The sequence below is a fragment of the Agelaius phoeniceus genome, chromosome 6, assembly GCF_051311805.1.
Source record: "Agelaius phoeniceus isolate bAgePho1 chromosome 6, bAgePho1.hap1, whole genome shotgun sequence".
In the NCBI taxonomy this organism is placed as follows: Eukaryota; Metazoa; Chordata; class Aves; order Passeriformes; family Icteridae; genus Agelaius; species Agelaius phoeniceus.
This window is the reverse complement of record NC_135270.1, coordinates 16803447-16824632: the sequence shown is the minus strand read 5'-3', so window position 1 is coordinate 16824632 and position 21186 is coordinate 16803447. Positions and strand designations below refer to the sequence as shown.

Genomic DNA, 21186 nt, shown 5'->3' with positions numbered 1-21186 from the left:
CCCAGGGAAGGGGCTCCTGCGGGCTGGGGTTTCCCACAAGCGCCACCCCCCTCCCCAGCAGCTTGGCACTGCCTGCACAAGTTGTCTTGTGGGCTGGCCTGGGAGGTTATTAAACAGGCCCTTGTTCATGGGCTTTTCCTCAGCACGGCCTGCAAACCATCTGATCCCCTAACCACTTGTTGCAGTCTTGGCTTTTGACACTTCCATTTTGGCTCGGGATCCAATGCTCCAGCAAATGCTTTAACTGCTTCAGCACTGTAAAGACCAAGCAGTACCAGGGATGGGGATAGCAGGAGCACCTTAGTTTCATGCTTTCCTAACTATAAAGGAAAATACTTCATCTGAGCTTGGCTTATGGTCTGATAGACATTTATTTGCTTTATTTGAAGTTCAGAAATCAAAATCTTTCTTGCTCTTGGATAACGCTGTGTCTGGAATGCTTTGTCTGTCTGGAGGCTGGGAAGATGTTGGTCCCAAGGCCAAAAACATCCTCCAGGATAGCTAGAGGCATTGATAAGTTGCTATCAACTGGCTAACCGCTTCTCAGATATTTACTGATCCTACACATAAAGTACCATGGAAAAATACCCAAGCAAATAACAAAACTGTGATTCAGGATGTTATGAGAGCCTGTAGAAGGCTGAGCTGGTCTCTCTGCAGATACCAGTGCAAATTGGAACAGTTCTGATCTCTCCCCAATAAATTAGTGCTGTGGTGTCACTGCTTTTAAGAGCACCTGGGGATCTTGAAAAAGCAAGTGACCCTGGACTTACTACTTTTGCTCTTTCTTGGTGGGATGACAGTGGGATGAAAAAGCCAGGTTCCCCATCCTTCAAAGATTTGGTTATGTGATGCCTGGAGATGGTGTTGTGAATGAAATGCTTTGAGGTGGGCAGGAATGCAGACCTCAGCTCTTGTTTGCCTTAAATGCACACCCCAGGATCTCACACCTGCCCCTTGCTGGGCTGCCTGTGTGCTGGAGCATCCCTGGGTGCTGGTCCCTGCTCTGCCCTTCCTGTGCTCTCCCCAAGCTGCCCGGCAAGGCACGGAGCACAGCAGCCGGATGGTCTCGGCTTCGCTCTCTCCTGCCAGATCCAAAATAGGAAATGTGCCTCCAGCTGCTCACAGCAAGTGACAGGGCAGCACAACCTGTGGCTCTAATTAGCTCGGCCCTGGGAGCGGGGCCAGCCAGGATGGGGAGTGCAGAACCCTCCTGAGCTGGGGTGCGGTTTTCCACGTAGCTTTTGGGGTGAGGAGGGAGTTTGCTTTGCCTGTGTCTAGGTTTTGTGTGTTTTAATAGTAAATCCTCTGCTGGGCAGTGTCTCCTCCCTGGAGCATGGTGGCACAGGGGAGGAGTGCGAGGTTTTGGACAGGCATACAGTGGTGGGGTAAACTTTGCCACCGAGGCTGCTGCCACCGCTGCCTCTCCCTGTCATCCTGGCGGGTGGCACTGTCCCAACAGAAAGGCAAGAGGGGTTTTTTGGTGGAGGAGTTCCTTAGGTAATGTTTATCCATCTCCCAAGCCAGTCAGGCAGCAAAGCCTGAGGGAGGCAGGTGGGGGACAGCTGAGGGCAGCAATGACTTGGGGCTAAGGTGGTGAGCGTGCCTGTGAGTCCTGCTGAGGTGTGGAAGGGACATCAGCTAATGGGCACACAGACTTCCTTAAGAGGTGAATCAGACTGTCTTCACCATCCTCCTCGGAACAAATACAACCCAGGATAATGATTTCTGCCCTGGAAACAAGTTCAAGCTGCTTTTCACGCAGACTGGTCTAGAATAAATGGGCCAGAAAGCACAGGGAGGCTTTGAAGTCTTCCTTACAAATGAGCACATATCTGAGCTGAACTGCAGCTGCTCGCAAGCTTTCATGGGTGTCTTCAACATTTTGGAAGTCCTGTCATGAGATTTTGCTGGGCTCAGGGAAATCTCCCCCTTGCAGAGAGGAGGGACTGCTAAGTGGCAGTGCATAGGGTAGGGGTAGGGACATCTCTCTGAGCTCTCCCCAGGTTTGCCCATTGTCCTTACAGCACATGAGGATGCCTTGGCCACCCTTGCCATGGGTCCCAGATGTGACTAGCAGTGCAGAGCATGACAGCCTATCACCCAGACAGACCTGTGTTGGCTAAGTGGTTGTGGAGGAGCTATCCCTTCTATCCATAACTTAATAAGCCTTTTTAGCTAATTTAGCTTAATTAGCCTTTTCAGGACTACCTTGGATGAGAAGCAGTGATCTCTGGGAGGTTTTCATTGCAGGGGGGGGCTCAGCAGAGCTCCGGTGTGTTGCCAAGGTTCTAGAGGTCAGCAGTGCTGCAATGGCTGTGGACCTGCCATGAGCAATGAGAAGGTCTTGGGGTCTGTTCCCACTCCCATCCTTGTCCCCACCCCTCTGGAAATGTTAGGCATCTTCTAGACATGGTGCCAACTTCCATACATCGTGGGGTTAGACTCAGCAGCACATCTTTTGCTAGATTTGTTGTGAAAGGCCAGAGAAGAGCCTGAGGCTCCTGCTCTGTAGGTTCTGTAAAAAACACCAGTCAAAAACCACCTTCAGTCTTGGCATGAGGCGCTGCAGGGATCCCTGTGGATACACAGAGCTGGTTCAGGACTGGTTTCCTCTCACCCATTTGTGCTCTACTTTGTCAAGGCCCCCTGTGTTGGAGATTTTCCACCAGACACATGAGCTGTGGTCAGGTTTGCGTGCTTGGCAATGGAAACCAAGGTTTGCATTTGGCCTTGAACCACACCGAGCAAAATGGATTATTTAAAAAATAATATATGTGGATTTTTAAAAATAGAAGTACATGCATTTTTCTGTCTTGGAAATAAACTTACTTATAGTTAAGGACAACAATTTAATTATTTAGTCCCTTAAAGGGAAAAAACCAAAAGCTGAGTTTTACTTGTTCTAGATTTTCCTCTAATCACTGTCAGATCAACTCCTTCAATAATACTGGAATTATTTTTAAAATAGTTTTAAGGCAAAACACTTTTGTTGTACTTTCCTTTCTGGCTTAAACCGTGTATCTGATAGAATAGGGGATTTTTTTTTTTTTTTTTTTTGGATTCTTATCACAAAATTCAGTTTCTATTAAGAAAGCAACATGTTATTTCATTGCATTTCCATTTAATTGTAATTCATTCTACCTCGGTCATGACCAACTCCTGTGCTTCATTTACTCTGCAGACTAAAACTGGTTATGTCTTTAAAAATACACGGATAGCATCAGGTTATTTTGGGTTCAGATCTATCCAACTACAACTAATGTAGTTGTTATTTTCCTTTGTCTCTTCCCATTGGCTTTGCTGCCCTGGACCTGTGCCAGAGGTGGCTCTTTGCTCTTCAGAGCTGTTTAAACGTGTAGCTTGGACAGTTTTCTGTAGAAAACCTGCACTGTGTTCGAAGCATGCAAAACCCACAAGGAATCCTGCAGTGGGATTTGTGCTTTTTTCGTGGGTGAGATCCCAGGGCACATAGAAATGCCCAGAAGTGCCCTAGGCTGGGGCAGGATTGGATGGGCAGCATATTCCAGCCTGGCTCACCTGTGCTGTGCCACCCTTGTCCATCCCAGTCCTGGAGATGTGCCATGGACTTCCTCCCAGCTTTTGCAGGTGTGCTGAAGTTACAGAGCTTGAGTCTCCTTCCAGTGTTTCCTGGGTAGGCAAAGGAGAAGTTGCCTGACTGTGGCATCTGTGTGGAGTGGATTTGGGTACAAGTGTGTGCACGTGAGGATGTTCTTTGGGGCTTTCCCCACCACCCCTTTGTGTTTCTGACAGAGGGGTGCTCGTGCCTTCTTCTTGCCTTCTTCTTTGCACATGAGGGCAGCATGTCCAGGCTTTCATCTCCCCGTGAGAGCTCTCCATGCTTTGTGACCCTGTTGCTCCATCTGGAAGTCATTAGCAGCTACAGAGCAGCAATGTTTTCCTTGGGAAAGGGGGTGGAGAGGAATGGAGGGGCTTCCCACTTGTCATCTTTCAGCAAACCCTCTCTTTTTCCAGCCCCCCTCTCTCTCTCCCCACTTTGAAGAAAGCACTGCCAGCTCTGCTGGGCCAATTCCACCAGGCAACTGGACAAAAATGTCTGGGAGACCCTGCTTTGCTGGCTGGCTCACACAGCCATCTTTTTCCTGCCCCAACCCTGCCCTGGAGGGACTTTCCACTGTGCCTGTAACTTGCTCCCGAGCTGCCAGGAGGAACATCGTGGTCATTTCTTTGGCTACTGGGAAGGGTGTTCTTCCACAATGGGTGGTGTGGGGCAGGAGGGAGTCTGCCTGCCAGTGTCTGATGGTTCCACCCTTCCCTGCAGCAGCAGTGGTGATAAGCCCAGTGGAGTTCAGCATCTCCAAGCCAGGAGCAACAGCAGGGTGGCACTGAAGCCTCCCTCCTTTCCTCAGAGGCTTGCAAAACTCTTGGATGTGCAGAATCTCCCCACAGGAGCCTGTTGGGAGAATAAACATCTCTCTTTTGTCTGTTCTCAGCCCCTTTTTAAAGCCCATCCCATGGGGAGGGCAGGCACAGCTTGGAGAGCTGCCTGGCCTTCCCAGGAAGCATGGTGTTGTGCTGGGGGGGGGAGGGTGTTCTTATTTGATTTCTTTTTTGTCTTTTGGAAATACTGCCATGGTGACCTGGAGGCAGTGGCTGGCTTCCATTTAGCCAAATGAGTTAAGGATGCTGGGAAAGGATTTAAATGAGGGGAGAAGTAGGGTGCTGTCCAGGAATGCCCATGCCTGGAGCTGCACAGCGTCTCTGATGGCCATGGAGGGGCATGGGAGGAGAGCTAGCCAGGGCTGGCCTGCTCCCTGCTTCTTTTAGAGGGACACTGTGGTGCTTGTTCCTTCTTTTATTTGTTTTTTCATCGTGTCCTTTTTTAAAGACTGTTTATTTCTTCCTGTTTTTTTTTTTTTTTTTATTTCTCAGCTGGGACAGAACATGGGTTTTACAACCCTGCAAGAACCAGCTATGCTGCTTTAATGCCAAAGCAAGTAACTGACACTGAATACTGCCTTTTTTGCTCCCTTCCCTGCTCCCAGAACTGAGCATCCTGCTTCCTACCTGGCCTGCAGGTAGAGGGCCCTCCACGGAGGCATCTTCTGCTTGAGCTGGGTGCTAAGCAGGCCTCTTGGCTGCTTTTTTTTTCTCTTTCCCACCTAGCATCAAACCAAGAGAAGTGCTCAATTACTATCAGTTTCCTGTCTCTGATGTTTAGGGGCTTTGCTAAAGCTTTACAAAATCCCTGCAGCCTAAAGCAGCGCATGCCCTGGTTGTAATGGGGAAAGAGGGATGGTGTTTGGCCCACTGCTGCTGCTTTTTCTGATCATCATGTCCTGTCATGATGCTCTTGAGGGAGGAGATCATATCATGGCTCCTGTGCTCCTGCTTTGAATTCAGATGAGGAGATGAAGCTGAGAGTGGTTGGTCTCTCTCCTAAAGCTTTCTGCTCGAAGGCTCCATCTCAGAAGGAGATAGAGGACTCCAGGCAGTATTGACTCCCCTCCTCTGACTTCTCCAACTCCCAGATACAGGTCCCGAGGCTCACAGCTTGCTTTGGTGTGGGGCTGGTTATGTGTGGCAGTTGTAGCAATCTTTCTGGCTGCTGCCTTCTCAGAGAACCATGCCATAGGGTCAGAAATCACAGTGTAGTGCTGCTCAGGGATGTGGAGGTGCCTTGGTACCATGAACACCTGTGCATGATTTGCTCACTGTACCTGTGGCTGCAGCTCCAGCTGTTCTCTCCTGCACTGCTGCTGGGTGAGGGGGCAGCATGGCTGTAGGCACTGCAGATTGCAGTTTATACCTCTCTCATTTTACTTTTTGTTTACAGCAAACAGCACTGCTTGTTGTAAAACCCCAGAGAAAGCTGCAGTAAAAATGAGCTGGGAAGTGGCATGTGAAAGGCAGATGGAGCCTTGCTCTTGCCAAATTGTGCCAGTTTGGGTGGAGCCCTGAAGGAGCAAATAACCATTGTAGTCATGAGTTCCTCACCCAGGAAAGGATTTAGGGGTTAACCCTAAATGCTTACACAGAGGAGGGAGAGGCTTGTGAGGAGTCTCCTGTGACTGTGAGGAGGATAATGTGTCATCCCAGGATGGGATGACAGGTGCCTTGCTCACAGAGACAGAGCCCAAAACCACAGCAGGCGTCATGGTCCCTGTGTGCCAGGAATGAAAGCTAAGATGTGTCAGGCTGCTTTCTGGGAAAAGGGCTTGGTGGTTCCAGTCTGCACTGTGATTGCTGTGAAGTAGTCCCCCAGCTGCCTGGCATCCAGTCTGAAAGTGGAGACCCTCCCACCAGCCCCATTCCTGGAGGGGAAGGATGGGTGTGGGAAAACAAACACCATTCAAAGCATGTGGCTGGGCACTTGGATTGCCTTCCTTTGCTTTCTCAGCCTTCAGCATGGCATTTCTGTGGCAAAACACCGCTGGCATTCCTCATTGCACATGCTATTTTTGCAGTAAATACTTTGTGCTTGTTTTTAAATAAGCTCCAGCTCAGAGTCCTGCTCTGCTGCCTCCCAGGAGAGGCTGTCGTGTTCTGGCTCTCGGTAACAAAAGGCGACTCCATAACAGCCGCTTGTTTGTGCCTGGGAATGAAGCTGGCTTTTATTCCAAAAACCTTCCAGGGGTTTTTTGTGGTTTGCCAAGCTCAGGCCAGTCACTGCTGCCCTCTCCCCCGCCTGGCTGCACATTCCTGCTGCTCCCAGCGCACCGGCCGCATCCGCTGGGCTCCGCTCAGGAAGCTGCACGTGGTGCACATCTTCTTCCCTCCCCTCCCCTCCTTTCCTTCTTGCTGTTTCCTCACTTGATAGCCGTGCTGGCTCTGATGAGGAGCTGGTGAAGTGAGAGTAGGGAGAGGAGTAGGAAGCCAGGATGTCACTTGACAGTCCAAGGTCTGCACAGCCTGCCTGGGGTGGGAGTTCAGCAGGTCAGGATTGGTTTTGTTTTTTTTGAAGCTGCCAGAAATCCCAGCAAGAAGCAAGTACAGAGGTCACTGGAAAACTTCTCTAAAACAGCAAATGTCTGTGTTTCCTCTTAGTCTCCTCCATCAGCTGAGGGTCTCGCTGGGCTTTCATTTCCTAGTTTTCAGAGCAAAGCTTTCCTAGCCACTAGTGGGTCCTGTGTTTTCCTGATGATCTCAATATCAGAAAAACATCTTTTACAATGAGAGCAATCATTCACTGGAAAAACCTCCCCAGGGACATGATAGAGTCCCTATCACTGGAGGTTTTCAAGATATAATTGGGCAGAGTTCTGCATAGTCTCTCCTAAGGTTCCCAGTCTCACAAAAGGTTTGACCAGGTGATCATTTGAGGTCCCTTCAATATGGGCTGCCCTGTGACTGTGATCTCCTGGCAATATTTGTTCAGCCCAGAAGGTGCCTTCAGTGTTTATTTAGAAAAAATTTAGAACAAAACCTTCTGTCTGTGGTGACCTTGTTGTTGGGGTCTCAGCATCATGCTGCTTGGTCTTCAAATGTGCTGCATCTGCTTGTTACCTCTATACTGGGGTGGTTAGCATGAATAGTGACTTGTCAGTTGTGGAAATGACTTGCCCCTAGCACAGCTCTGTCTTCTCTCTACTGTCCTAATGGGTGAAGAAGTCAGAAACTGCTGCACTCAGGGATGAGGAAAGTTGATTTTCTGACTTGTGATGAAGACTTGTCAGTTGAACTGCCCAGCGCTTAAAATAGAAAAATCTGCCACGGTTTGGGTTGAAAACCCAAGCCAGCAGCTTTGCTGGTACAAGCTGGAGTGGTGAGGGCTGATTCTTGGGCATTAGCAGCTTCTGGTGACAGTGAGCAGAGCGTTTTTGGGACACCACTGCTGGTATGTTGTTCTTTGTGAGACAGAAGTTATGCAGTGTCTGACAGCCTCCATCAGTCTCTCTAGGGCTTGGCAGGTGTCCAGCAGACTGCCTTCTTTGGACAGGGCTTATTAATGCCTTCCCACCACCTCCAAGCCCTTTGGGGCCCCTCTGTCCTGCACACAGCCCAGCCCACTGCTTGCCATGCTGTCTCCCTGCCCAGCTGCTCCACCTCATCCTATCTTCAGCCACTGGGACAAAACCACTTCCTTTCCCTTCAGACAGGCCTACACAACTTCATCTGCTGGCCTGTCCTTTCCAAGGAGCTCTCCTGGGAGGTTTCTTTTGCTTGTTTTTCCTTTCTTTGCACACCTTCACCTAAGGAGGTGTCTCATCCCCACTTGGGGAGCTTTTGGCCTGTTGTTTTTCCATGGCTCCCGGGCGCTGCTGAAGCCCCTTCAGAACCCCTCAGGAGGCGCAGCTCGCGCCTCCGGCGCCGTCGCTGACAGTGCTGCCGCGAGGATGTTGGTGTCTCCGGCCACAGATCCCATCAGGTTTTGTGAAGAGGGGCTTCCTGCAGGGTCAGCATGCTCCATTGTGGCACTTCCCCTGCAGCTGGCTTCCTCCCTCCTGCAGGGCCTAAAAATAGAGTGAGCGCGGTGCTGCTGGGACACGCCGGAGCGTGCTGGAGCCGCTGGGGCGGCCTCTCCGTCACCGCCACTCGCCAAGACAGCCCTGGCATTGGTGCTTGGGCTTTTGGCGTGCTGGTGGGCTTTGTTTCAAAGGGGGAAGAAGCGGGAGCCAAAGTCCAGCCTTTCCCAAGTTTGAAGGATCTGTAAGGGAATGTTAAACAAGTGCAGACCGTTATTGTGTATCTGGTGTTTTAGAGAAGGGTTTTGACTTCACTCTGCTCTCGGTGCATGGCCTTTAGACTTTGCACTTTAATTATCAGAAAATTGTTTAAAAGCTGCAGAGATAAGAAAAAACTTAAACATCACAAGCATGTACAAACAGTTTTAATCTTGAGGTCTGTTTATATGTTAGGGCTGTTCCTAAAGGAGAGCTGACAGTCTGATTAATAACTATAAAACATTTTCACTCATAGTAGAAGAAAACATTTCATTGAAGGGATGTGTCTTCCAACCACTAGTAAGATTCACTGTGTTGCTGTTACCTCTGGGATGTCCCATGTTCTTTCATCCTCATCATGATTCTTTTGTTTTCTTCATTGTCCATTAGAAATAGTGACTGCAGTCTTACCTGATCTGTAATTTTTGCATGTATGAAATTGCTTTTGAATGGGAAATAAGATTCACTTAGAGGGTAGTAGAACCACAATACTTGAGAACATTAGTTAACCGAAAATGCACTAAATATAAGGGATACACCAGCAAAAAGCTGTGTCAAATTTAACTGAGCTGGTAGTGTTTGGCTGAGTAATCACTATGGCTTCACCAGTCTCGTGGTTGGTGAGACCATGGTGATTACTCGCGGCAGCAGACTTGAGATAAGCTCTTGTTTCCTGAATGAATAAACTTTTATTCCTCTGTTTTCTGAACCACTCCCAATGCCTCATTTCAAGCTTTGAACTAGTTACGGTGCAAGTTGCCTGTGCAAATTCAATAAGTTAAAGTAAAAAATGTTGTATTCTCTGTGGAAGAACCTATAACAAAAAAAAAGCACCAGATTTTAAGTGAGATGCTTAAGCAGTACTTTCCCCTTGGTTATATGGTTCATCTGCCTTTAAAATGTTAGCTAGATAAATATTTGTATGATGTTTAGTATAAATAAACCATGTGCCTTACTGTTTATCTTACAAGATACACTAACTAATAATTTCTATCTCTGCTTAAATATTTAAAACACTGTGCCAGGGTAACTCCTGCTACAGCTGTGAGGATGCTGTAGAGCTCTTGTCATGCCTCCTACATCCTGTGCCTAGTGCTACTCTTGTGTTTCCTCTCATTTTGGAGGTGCTGGAGTTATTAAAGCTCCAGTGTTGGCAGCTTTAAACACTTTGAGACCCAACTCATGTACGTTGTGTTCTGCTGTGTCTCCTGCCCTCACATCTCCTGAGCCTTAATTCTGCACAACCATAATTATCCACCCCAGGAGCCAGAATGTCCAGTCAGGCATGAAGGTGCTGCTGGACAGAGCTGTGCAGTAATGTGTCTGCCTCTCACTTTGCCTTGCAGGAATCTACATCCTGATCGCAGTCGGGGCTGTCATGATGTTCGTGGGATTCCTGGGATGCTACGGTGCCATTCAGGAGTCTCAGTGTCTTCTGGGAACGGTAGGAGACACAAAGCTTTGGAGTCACTTGGCACCCTGATCCCCCTGCTGCATGGCACATGGCTGTGCTTCCCTTGATGGGGTCCTTCCCAGCGAGTGGGGCTGGGAGGATGTGTGAACACAAAGGTGGGAGCTGGGTGACCTCTGCAAGGAGCAAGGCAGTGCTGCGTGGCTGAGGGCATCTCTGCCCAGCCTGTGGAGCTCTGGCTGAGCTGCAGTGTCCTGCCTGTGTCTGGCTGCAGGGCAGAAGGGGTGAGATCAGCAGGATTCTTGGAGACTCTTTCTCTGTTACATGCGAACCCCCCCTCCCCGGCAGTTATCCCTTCATGGTCTGGCTGCCTTACCAAGCACCCACTAACCCCTCTTTCTTACCTGGTGTCCCCTATAGCATCCCTTCTCACTCTGTTTCAAGGCTGCCTGTAGCAATTCTAGTTCTTTTAAGGGGTCATCTACTATTTTTATCTGTTTGGACAAGGAAACTGCAAAGACTTTCCATAATTTCTTAGTGAGAACATCTAGGTATATCCTGGAAAATCCATTACTGAAGTGCTACAGGCGTCCTTGATGTGAGGCAGCAGCTCAGGATTCCTGGCACAGGATGAGCCTAATTGGATAAACTGTAGCCACACCAAAAGCCTTTACCTTGGGAGCAAGGGAGACCCATTTACTTAAAGCAAGTTCTCACATGTGGTTCAGTTTAAGCATGATGCATAAAAAGTAAAACTGGAAGGGTAAAACATAATTTTTTAAATTTTTTTTTAATTCAAATGACTTTCCAGCACTTGGCTTCATTGGGCTGGAGGGTTCTTAGTAGTGGTGTAGCAACTCATGGATGTGGGCTCAGCTGGGACATTGGGAAATGGAGCTGCTTTGCCTCACTCTTGCAGATGACTTCACCTCTGGTTGCTGCTGATTCCCAATAATAAGGGGATGCTTTTGCCCAGTGTTGATAAAACACTTCTGAATGTAGTGGATGGGAGCTCCAGTAGGAGATTGCAGGCATTATCCCAGCTGCTGGGAATACAAGGAGCCTGCACACAAATCTGACAGGGGTTGTTGGAGCACAGTTTGGCAGCTTTGGATTTTTATTTTGTTTTGTTAATGCAAGTGATGACTGACCCTGAAGTACTTCTCACTCCCTCCTGAAGTTGGAGGATTGGAAGGGCAGATGGTACAAGGTGCCCAAGGTCCGACAGGGAAACCGGCTGCTCTGGCTGAAATTAGCAGCTCTAGCTGCTGTGCACTGCCCGTGTTTGCTCACACCTTGGCTTGCCAAGACAAGTCTGGAGATGCCCCATGAGGATGCTTTCTGCTGGCCAAGGCTCCCACTGTGTTCCAAGGACATTTCCAGGCAGCAGCCTTGGGGTGTTTTAGGGAAGCAGCCATGCTCCCTTTTTTTCCACCTAGCTGAGGGAGTGACTTTGGGCTTACTGCAAAAGGGAGAAGTACAGGAAGCTCCATGCTATTAAAATCCTGTGCCAAAGGTGGCATGGAAGCTGAGCAGCAAGACCTAAGGAAGAGAGGAGGGAGCCACTTGGCATGGAGCAGGCTCTGCTCCCTGGAAAGGGGCTGGGACACAGCCAGCTGCCTGGCCAGGACCACCACTATGTCCCTGTAGCATCAAGCTGCATCTCCTGGTGTTCTGGAGCTGGCTTACAGGAGAACTGAATCTGGAGGAAGTGGTACCTCCACATCTGGGATAAATTAACCATCCTTCACTGAAGGGTAACCACTGCAGGAGTGAGCCCTAGTGCTTAACCAGCCCTACAGTGGCATTGCACCCAAGGTTTAGGGTGGTGTGAGTCCTTGGAGGGGGATGTGGGACCTAGTTTTTCAAAGATGTTCCTACAAAATTAGGAATAGCTAGATGTTCACATAGGAGTTGATTGTTAGGAACCGGACAAGGATGTTGGAAGTCCTTTCCTGCTGTCAGGTTAATGGTCTTGTTTCCATTTTGTTAAAAACCCTTTGCTTTTGTATGTGAGAGCCAGGTCATAGCTCCTGTTTCATCTGTTGTTGGAGAAAATGTGTTGAATGTGTTTTGAACAGAGTCTGCTCAGGAGCCAGAAGCTGTTTTCCCATGCTGTACTGTAATTTTGTCTGTCCTTGACTGCATTCACCTCTTTTGCTTCTTGACTTCTCCCACTTTGGGGCTTTTCCCAGGAAGAAGTCACTGAGTGATGTTGTCACAGAGGTGATGTTGGCTGCCTATGGAGCATGCCTCTCTGTGCCTTCTCATGTGACCCTGGTGTATGAGTTTACAGCTTCCCATTCCCAGTCCAAGTGACCAGCCATCACAATGTGTTCCCGGGATCTGAACAAAAAGGGAGGATGGCAGAGAGGAATGCTGGAATTGCACAAACAGGGTGGGACTGTGGGAAAACGTCACTGTTAGTATTTATGCAAAAAACTGCAGTAGCCTTGCAGGGCTGTGGATGCCAGAGAGCTGACCATAAATCACAGCCTGACATCCCCAGCTCCTCAGCAGCTGAAATGTGCTTTTAACCCTGCACTGGCAATTCCCATCCTCAGAGCATTTGTGGCAGAGCAGAAACCTTGTCTGGATAGTCCTGCAGGTGCATGAAGCAGAGCAATGTATCTTGTGTTACACAGGGCATCTTCATCCCTGGCAGTCCCTTTGTGGGAAAGGTTTTGCTAATCCCTGCTCAACAATCTGGACATGGGTGGCATGTGATGAGTTACAGGAAAATGTGTTTGGGCTCAGTGCATGTATGAGAGAGAAAATGGTTTCCAGTCAGATGACACCTTGCTCTGATTTGTCAGTGGAAGTGCTGCTCCACACCTCTCCCCACCTAATTGCTGCAGATATGTTAAGGATCCCTCTCTTGATTTGTCTTTGCAGTTCTTCACGTGCCTGGTGATCCTGTTTGCCTGCGAAGTTGCGGCTGGAATTTGGGGTTTTGTCAACAAAGACCAAGTAAGACTCTAAAACCTGTGTTTGTGGGAGTGGGAGGCTGGGGCAGAACTGCAGCAGATCCCAGCAGGAGCTGTTTTGCTCACAAACTGCTCCCAGACTGGGTAACAGGGGCTTGGGTTAGCAGTGTGACCTGGGCAGGCCACCTCACCGCTCTTGGCCGGGCTGATGAACTTTAAATGTGAGCACTTGACGGGAGCAGCTGCCCTTAGGGTATGTGGTGCGATGTCTCGAGTAAAAATAGCCTGTCTCGCTTGGGTCTCCTCGGAGCTGCCACGCTGTCAGTCGCAGGGGGAGTGGATTCGTGCATGGAGTTGTGAAGGAAAGCCATCTGCACGTCCTCAGTGCCAGAGAACAGCAGCAAGCCCGGGCGGGAAGTGCCAAAGGGCGGGAATGCCGCGCAGGGAGATCCTGCATTAACGGCATTGCTGGTGCTTCCTGCTCTTCCCCAGTGCCATATCCATATAACCCGCTTCAGCCATTTGTCACAGCGCTGGGCTTGCTGTGATCCATGTGCTCTGCACACAGGAGGGGTCCAAGTCCTGTGTCTATCCTGCTAGGCACCCTGCTAGGGACTGCTCAGATAAGGTTTCCTGGCTGGAGGAGCTCAACTGAAGGGTAGAACTGGAAATTGCAGCTTTTCCCCTTCTGTTTCTGCTCATCTTCCCTTCACTGTGGTCACATGTGCTCACACACAGGGGTTTGGTCTCAAAATGCAGAACTGCCTGTGCATGGGATCCGTGGCTGTGCTGCAGCAAGCAGCAGCCTGGGTGCTAATCACTGGGCCTCAGGGGTTTGGAGGAGAGAAGGGGACTGCTTGTGCTCAAAGCCAAGGTTAGACTCTCTGGCAGAGTAGGAAATGTGTTTACTTTCCTAAGAGATGTTAGCCAGCTGTGTAAGTAGGTGCTGGCCTGCTCAGCTTTCTCATGCATGTGAGCAATGGCTCCCAGGCTCCGTGTGAATGGGAACATCCTTATAGTCATTCGGGAGAGAGCACGACTTCACTGGAATAAACTCTTCTGTGGCTAAACATTATTATGCAGGCACAGTGCTGTTTCCTAGCAACTTTAGTGAACTAATTAACCTCTGTAGAGGGGCTGTGCCTCCTGCAGATGTTAGTTTGTGAATCCTGAAGAGTCCAAGATGTGCAACTGCAACTGACAGCAAAACAAAGTGAAGGCTGAGTAAGGAGGGACCCCACAGCTGTTGTGTCCCATCCTGGGGAGAAGAAGCTTGGCCACTAGCTGAGAAATCTAGGATTTTCCAATACAGAAGTGATGACCTCAGCCCCCAAAATTAATTTTGCAGTTTAAAATGAAGGGTGGCAGTCTGTTGGCATCAGCTAGTTTTGCAGCCTTGATGATGAATGGGCTATTTTGAAATCCCTGCTCACAAAGCAGGCTTGCTTCTCCCTGCCTTGGTTGGGAGCAGCACAGGCTGGGAGGGAAGCACTGAATCACGCCAGCCACCAAGAGATGCTTCCACAAGGGACACTTTTTCTCAAAGCTGAAGACAGTGTCTCCCTCAGCTTGCCTTCTGGAGATGCTGTAAATTCAGAATGGGGAGGCAATACATAGGATTTTTTTTTAAGTTTTATTTTTATGTATGAGAATGAAATGGTTTGGTTGGAGAATATCATCCTCCAAAGCAAGCTTTTTTGAGTAGTGATGAAAGAGTTCTGGGATAATTGATTGAAATCGTGCATCATCTTGCTGCAGTTTCTTTTTTCGTATGCTAATCCAGCCTGTGCTGCCAAGAGCAGATGTTCCAGAAAGCATTTTCCCTTCCTTGCTTTTATGTTTTTCTTTTGCTTCTTTTGCATGGCCTTCTTTCACCTCTCTCTCTCAAATTGTTGAAAGGTGTTAGAGGAGAAGTCACAAGGCCAGTTCCCTAAAAGTTAGGAGATTTCTGCACTGTGGAGCAGGCCCTCATGGGTGGCTGCAGTTCAGCAGCCAGGTGGCAGGGTTAGAGTTTGAATAAGGTGTCTCACATAACCACTTGCAGGATAGCAGTGTCTGTAGGGACCCAGCCAGGGTTTTAAAATGCATCTAAATGCACCTAGGCTTCCTGACCCAAATGAGCTGTCTGACCAGGCTTTAGTGAGCAATCTCTCCCAAATTCCTGCCATCCCCTCTGAGCCACTCAGTAAGCTGAGGTGCCTGTATTTACAGACAGCCTTGCCTGTGCACCCCACCTCCTCCTGACTTTTCCAGCATGTCCAGCTTCTGCAGCCTCAGTGGGAGTTGTGTTGCCTGCCTGCTTTGTCTATATGTGGTTCAAAATGAGATGTTTCTGCCTTCCTGAGCCCAGCAGCACATCCACGTGGGCTGAAGGCTATCTCAACTTCTGGCTCACCCTCCTGGCCTTGGCTGTCTTTATCTCCTAGACAGAGCTTGTGGAGGTCTTGGATAGTGTTGTCTGAAATTTGCTGGCTGGTGGATGGGGTTCTTAATATTTGTGACAGCTGGAGCCCTATGAAAGACATGCCTTTTTTCATGTGCAAACAAATGGTGTCCAAATCTATTCAAAAACTGCTCATCTTACTCCAAGTGCTATTAGAGGGAACCTGTTCTTCAGGCACATCTGCTGGATAGGTTTTCTCCTCCTCCTCCTCCTCCTCCTCTGGCTGAAAAGGAGTTTTCCTGTGTCCTTCCTAGATAGCCAAAGACGTGAAGCAGTTCTATGATCAAGCGCTTCAACAGACGCTCATGGGAGAACCAGATGCAAGCAACGCCAAAGCTGTAGTGAAGACCTTCCATGAAACGGTAAGGTGGTAGTGGTTGTGCTGGAGAATTCATAATGGAAGTCAGGAAAATGGGTGGGAAAAGCAGAGTCTAAAGTGCAGATACTGTGTGCAGGTCTTAGCCTATCAAGTTTGTTGTTGTTACATTTTAAGAAGCAGAGTTGTGCTCTCTTCAGTATTCTCTCCATCACATGGTGCTGGGAAGTCTGGACCAAACTTTGATTAAGTTGCCTTTCATTTAGCTCAGCATTCCTGATTTAAGTAAAATTCAATGGAAGAAGAATGTAGCTCTGAGGATACAGGATCAGGATATTAATCCTGATACTTGGTCCATTCAGCAGGAAACAAAATCCCTGGAGAGAGCTGGGTTCATTCTCCTCCAGAAAATCCATGCCAGATCTGTCTGGGACTATTGTAGGAAGCAACTGCATTGCATGGAAAGAAAAAAGTCAGTTTGGTGACTTATTCCCCACCCTTGTTTCCCCCTCCAAGATGCCTCCTCAATCTTGGGTGACTTCAAGAATGTGTAATGGTGGGGAGAGCATTGCAGAAGTGTTTGCTGTCTGCTGATGTTGGCTTTCCATTATTTCTTTTTTTCTCCCTCCATGTAGCTGGACTGCTGTGGTTCTGATATTATGACAGCGACTTTCACTCCTGTGTGGAGGGATGACCTCTGCCGAAAGGACTCCCTGAAAAGCTTTTTTGAGGTAGGCACAGCTGCTTCAGGAAGCCTTTGCTGCCAAGAAAATTTGGGGACTTATTGGAAAATAGATAAAGGGTAGAGATTTCATTTATTTGGGGATGGTGTAGAAAGATGTTAAAGGTTCCCATTTGGTTCTTCTTTGCTGTTCCTGCTTGAGGGGACTGACAGGTGCAGAGGGGTGAAGTCTGGTTGGAAGTCCAGGGGCCAGGACCTGGGGACATAAATGGGACCAGGGGGAAGCTGACCTGCCTTTTTTGGTGCTGGGGGTGGCTGTGGGGAAAGCAGGCTGACTGACTGGTGTGCTTCTCTGCCTCAGAACACCAACTGTCACAAAAAAATCGATGAGCTCTTCTCTGGGAAGCTCTACCTGATCGGTATCGCTGCTGTCGTGGTTGCTGTGATCATGGTAAGTGTAACAGCCTGGTGGGACAGGGAAAAGCCACCTCAGGGAAACCTGGTCCTCTTCCAGCTGGGCTGGATCTGTCCCTCTCTTCTGGATGCCCCTGGAACTCTGCATGCAGCACCAGCCTTATGCACCACAGAGCCTGGAACATGGCGAGACCAAGGGCTTCATCATCCCTCTGGGGAGTCAGGATGTTAGGGGAGGCACCTGGCAAGCTCAGTAGAGCAGGAGCACCTGCAAACCCAGCCAAAAAGGCAGAGCATCACTGAAACCTCCTCCAAAACCACTTGTTCTACAGGCTGCCATGTTTTGTTGCTGGGGTGTGCAGTGGGAAGGGATTTGCTTGCTTTGTTCTGTTGAGTTTGCTCCCTAGTGAGGGCTGGGTGCTGTGGGGATGTAACATGGCATCTGTGCAAAGGCTGGGTTGTAGTGCTGGAGGGATTTCGAGGCATTTGCTGTGTAGCTGTTGGCCAAAAAGTTTGTCAGGTACCACCACTGCTGCCAGTGAGAGATGGGAGGACAGTGCCTTATCTCAAATTGGCCACCTCCATATGAAAACAGCAACAAAGGTGTAGCATCCCTGCCCTTACCTCTGGCATGAGGGTGTTAATGTGGAGTGGGGGACCTTGGCATGGGGAGAACTCTTGCATCGTGCTGGTTGTTGCCTCAGTGGTGCCCCTGTGTCTCTCAACAGATCTTTGAGATGATCCTGAGCATGGTGCTGTGCTGTGGCATAAGGAACAGCTCCGTCTACTGAGCCGTGAGAGCCGGGCAGGGGAAGGGGGGATCAGGGCGGACGGCGCTAGAGGGGACCCCAAGTGCCACCGAGTGACCAGGAGACATTTCGACAACAGACAAAGAAAATTGTGTATATAAATGCTTCCAATATTACCATACAGTACTTATCATTTTTATTTTGAAGTACTTTTTTTTTTTTTTTTTAATAAATAAAACTTTCCCGTATCTTTGTGGCTGAGTTAGTTACACATCAGTTTTGTGTGATGGGAAAGCTGCTGTAGCAGGAGATCAAGTCCTTCCTCCTCCTTCCCCACCCCCAGTAACTCAGAAGTAACACTGGTGGAAGATGTGCGGAGGAGAAGGGTGCAGCCTGGTCTCAGAAAACTTTGCCTTGGTTTTACCAACTTTTTTGATTGGATGTTGAAGCAGAATTCAGTATTTTTGTTAATTTGTACTCATCTTTTCCAGCCATCACCCCACCTCCCTGGTGTTTCCAAGCTGTCCATAGGGAAGCCTGGCTGACTGTCCAAAGCCTGGGAGAGAGGAGGGGAAAGGATGCAGGCTCCATTGCCTGGGTGCAATGTATCCCAGGGGAAACACAGGCATTGTTCTCTCCAGCCTGTTTCCATTGGTAGGTCAGTCCTTAACAGAAGTCATGCTGAAACTGTTTTACTCTCTGAGTAAAAATGTTTTTTGGTTTTGTGATTTTTTTTTCTTGGGGCTATAATTTTATAAATTGGCTCAGTTGCATTGATTCATTGCATTAAAAGGTCAGTGGCTGGGGGTGAATTTTAGTCCCAGTTTTTCAAATATAACAAACTGAAAATTAAATTACTTTTTTAATGTCCTTCAGTGTTTCATTATAGATATATGTTTCAAGGAGAATCTAGTCCTATACCAAGTTTCCACTGTTAAGCTAATGCTCACATAGAAATGATACTGGGAAAAGAAGAAAACATAAAAAAAAAGTCCTTGACTTTAGAAATCCTGCTTTTATGTACTGCAGGATGATGCTTGGGTGTTCCCAACCATACGTGTACATGCTTAAAATTTCATCTTTGCATCACTCTCTTGTTCAGTGAAATTATTCTTAATTATAGCATATTGTCACACACTGTAATATTGCTGAGAAATTGTCATAATCTGATTGTGAAAAAAAGGTTATTTTTAAGACCTTCTTATATTAACAGCAGATCAGCTTATAAAATCAAGGTAATTTAGCATGTTAGATCACACCAGTTGAAACACATTCTTGTGATCTGGTAACTTTGGTTATCACTTTGATGTCTGTGGCTTCTTTTATATGCCACTCTGTCACCATGTAGATAGAGGGGGAGAGTGACCCAGGAGCTATGTAATAAAATCAGAGTGTCACTAAAAAGATGATCTATATGTATAGTTCTATAGATATATATTTTTAAGCAAAGCCTTTTCCTTAGCCGTACGGGCACTTGAGCTGGAAATTATAGTATCTCAGCTCCTTTGCCACCTTGAAGCAGGTGAGGGGAGGAGTTTAAATTAGTGATCACTTCCCCCACTTCAGGAGTATTTCTGTTTCTTAAAGTTTTTCTCCCCCTTTGTCACGACAGAGAGCTTCAGATCTGATAGGGAGGGAGGCCTGTGATCATCAATCATTTTCAAACTAGTACCTTGTCCACTGCACGTGGCTGTCATGGCTGTTGCCATTACAGGATAGAAGATTCCTGCACTGGGGCAAATTGATCCATTCAGAAGTTTTTCTTCCCTTCTACTCCCCCCTTTCCTCTTCCTGCCTTTTAGTATATAGGGCCTTTAAAAAGTATATAGGTAAATATATATAGATATATATATATATATCAAGTTGTGCTGGGTAAAGAGGAGGAAGTGCTTCAACAGATCTTCACATTGAGAGGTTGGACAAGAAAAGATTCAGCCTTAGAAATAGCCTTAAAGCAACACTGCCCTGAATGTCCATGTTGTGCACATTGAGAATGAGGTGAGGTTTTGCAGTAGGTAACCCCTTCCCCTGCTCCCCAGCGTAGCTCCTTCAGGTCATCTACTCTGTTACGTGGCCATATGTATATGCATCATCCAAGCATGTGTGTTTACATCTATGTGCATCAGGATTGTCAGCATACAGAATGGATGTGTAACTTGCCACCTTTTTTGTTGACTGTTGGTAAATGTGTATAAATATGCCATTAAGCATTTCAATTCTGTTTTCTTTTCCTTATACCGTATTTTTGATATTGTTCAGTATTCAGTTGATGCTGTGTACATAGCTGGAGCTCTGTTTGAAGACAGACTGGGTCTCGATGCAGGTCAGGTGTGTCCTCAGACATTGTACTTTAAGGGTTTGAGCTGTCCCAGGCAGGAGCAATTGGGAGAAAGTGGTACTTGGAGAGGGAATCTGAGAGCTGTGAGAGGAGGAAGAGCGGGAAGTTTGCTCAGACTGTGTCCCACAGGGGGTGTACAGTTCCCCATCTGGCTCATTTCAGAGGTGGCTTGTGGAGAGTTCCAGAGGCAGCTTCCTGGGCCATCTCCTGTTTCAGTGGCTGCTGCAGGAAAGGTGCTCAAGGAGGGGAACAGCTAGAGAAGGGTGATGGGAGCAGAGACAGGAGGATGCTTGCAGAGAGGACAGTGCTTTCTTTAGTTACCAGCTGAGTCCCCACACTTGATGGAATGGTCCTCAGCTGGAGGAGTCAGCCCTGGGAGAACAGGGACGGAGAGGAACCATCATGCTTAAGAACAATGAAGTTGTTGAGAAACCCTCTCTGAAAAAAACTACCCACTTGGGTCTCCTGTGAAGCTGGACCTGAGTTAACACAAACTAGAAAGGGAGCTATGAAGGGCTGAGGGGACTCGTCCCGTTGCAAGCCCTCAGGATCCAAAAGCCACAGGGTTCTTCTGCCAGTTGGCAGAGGTGAAGGGGGAAAACCCACTAGGCAGGACCCCTGCTCGGCCCAGTGCCTCTCCTGAATACTGTGCCTTTGTGTATGCAACATGGCACCCTGTACTGCTCCTCTCCACAGCCCCAGGGAAGAAAAGGATGGAATTGCAGGCTGTAAACACAGACCCCTCCCTCTCCATGGAAGCATCCCTCCTGGAGCTAGTGGCAGCTGAGAAAATGGCTGTGAGCTGAGGTGGGGATGAGGAGTGTCAACTGTCCAGGTCTGAGTTCAAAGACCGCATCCAAAGGTCAAACAGAGCCGCTGACAGCTTAACTGAATGCTTGGGATTTTTTCATACTGTGGAGCATGCCACAAAGCAGTGTGTTTAACTTCTTTCTGCCTTTTTTTTTTTAAAGAAATGAAACAAAAATCAATTTAATAAACATTTCTCATAGTGTGCATAGTGTGATGAACTGCTGCAATTTTACAACCAGTTAACCTTAACACCAAGATGCTCTGTGAATCAGGCTTTGACAGCATGGGATTTTACAGCCTCTGGGAGGGGGGCCTGCAGGCAGGCTGAGTATGCATCTGGAATGGTGCTGAGGGAAGGCAGAAAGGTTGCTTGCCTGAAATAGTGCCTGCTGCAGTTGTGCACCCCCACGAGAAGGGGGGCACAGCTGTAGGGGAGCTATTGTGGATTGCA

General features: G+C 48.2%; 1 protein-coding gene across 1 annotated transcript in view; it reads left to right on the top strand.

Annotated features, from left to right (window-relative positions):
* CD81 (CD81 molecule) overlaps positions 1–20939 on the top strand; it is a 33921-nt gene extending 12982 nt beyond the window's left edge. The window contains exons 3-8 of the mRNA XM_054634574.2: positions 9992–10089; positions 12952–13026; positions 15681–15788; positions 16378–16473; positions 16786–16875; positions 17567–20939. Coding sequence (XP_054490549.1) covers positions 9992–10089; positions 12952–13026; positions 15681–15788; positions 16378–16473; positions 16786–16875; positions 17567–17629 — 530 coding nt within the window. The 3' untranslated portion in view covers positions 17630–20939. The remainder of the gene's footprint in view (positions 1–9991; positions 10090–12951; positions 13027–15680; positions 15789–16377; positions 16474–16785; positions 16876–17566) is intronic.
* Positions 20940–21186: the final 247 nt, after the last annotated feature.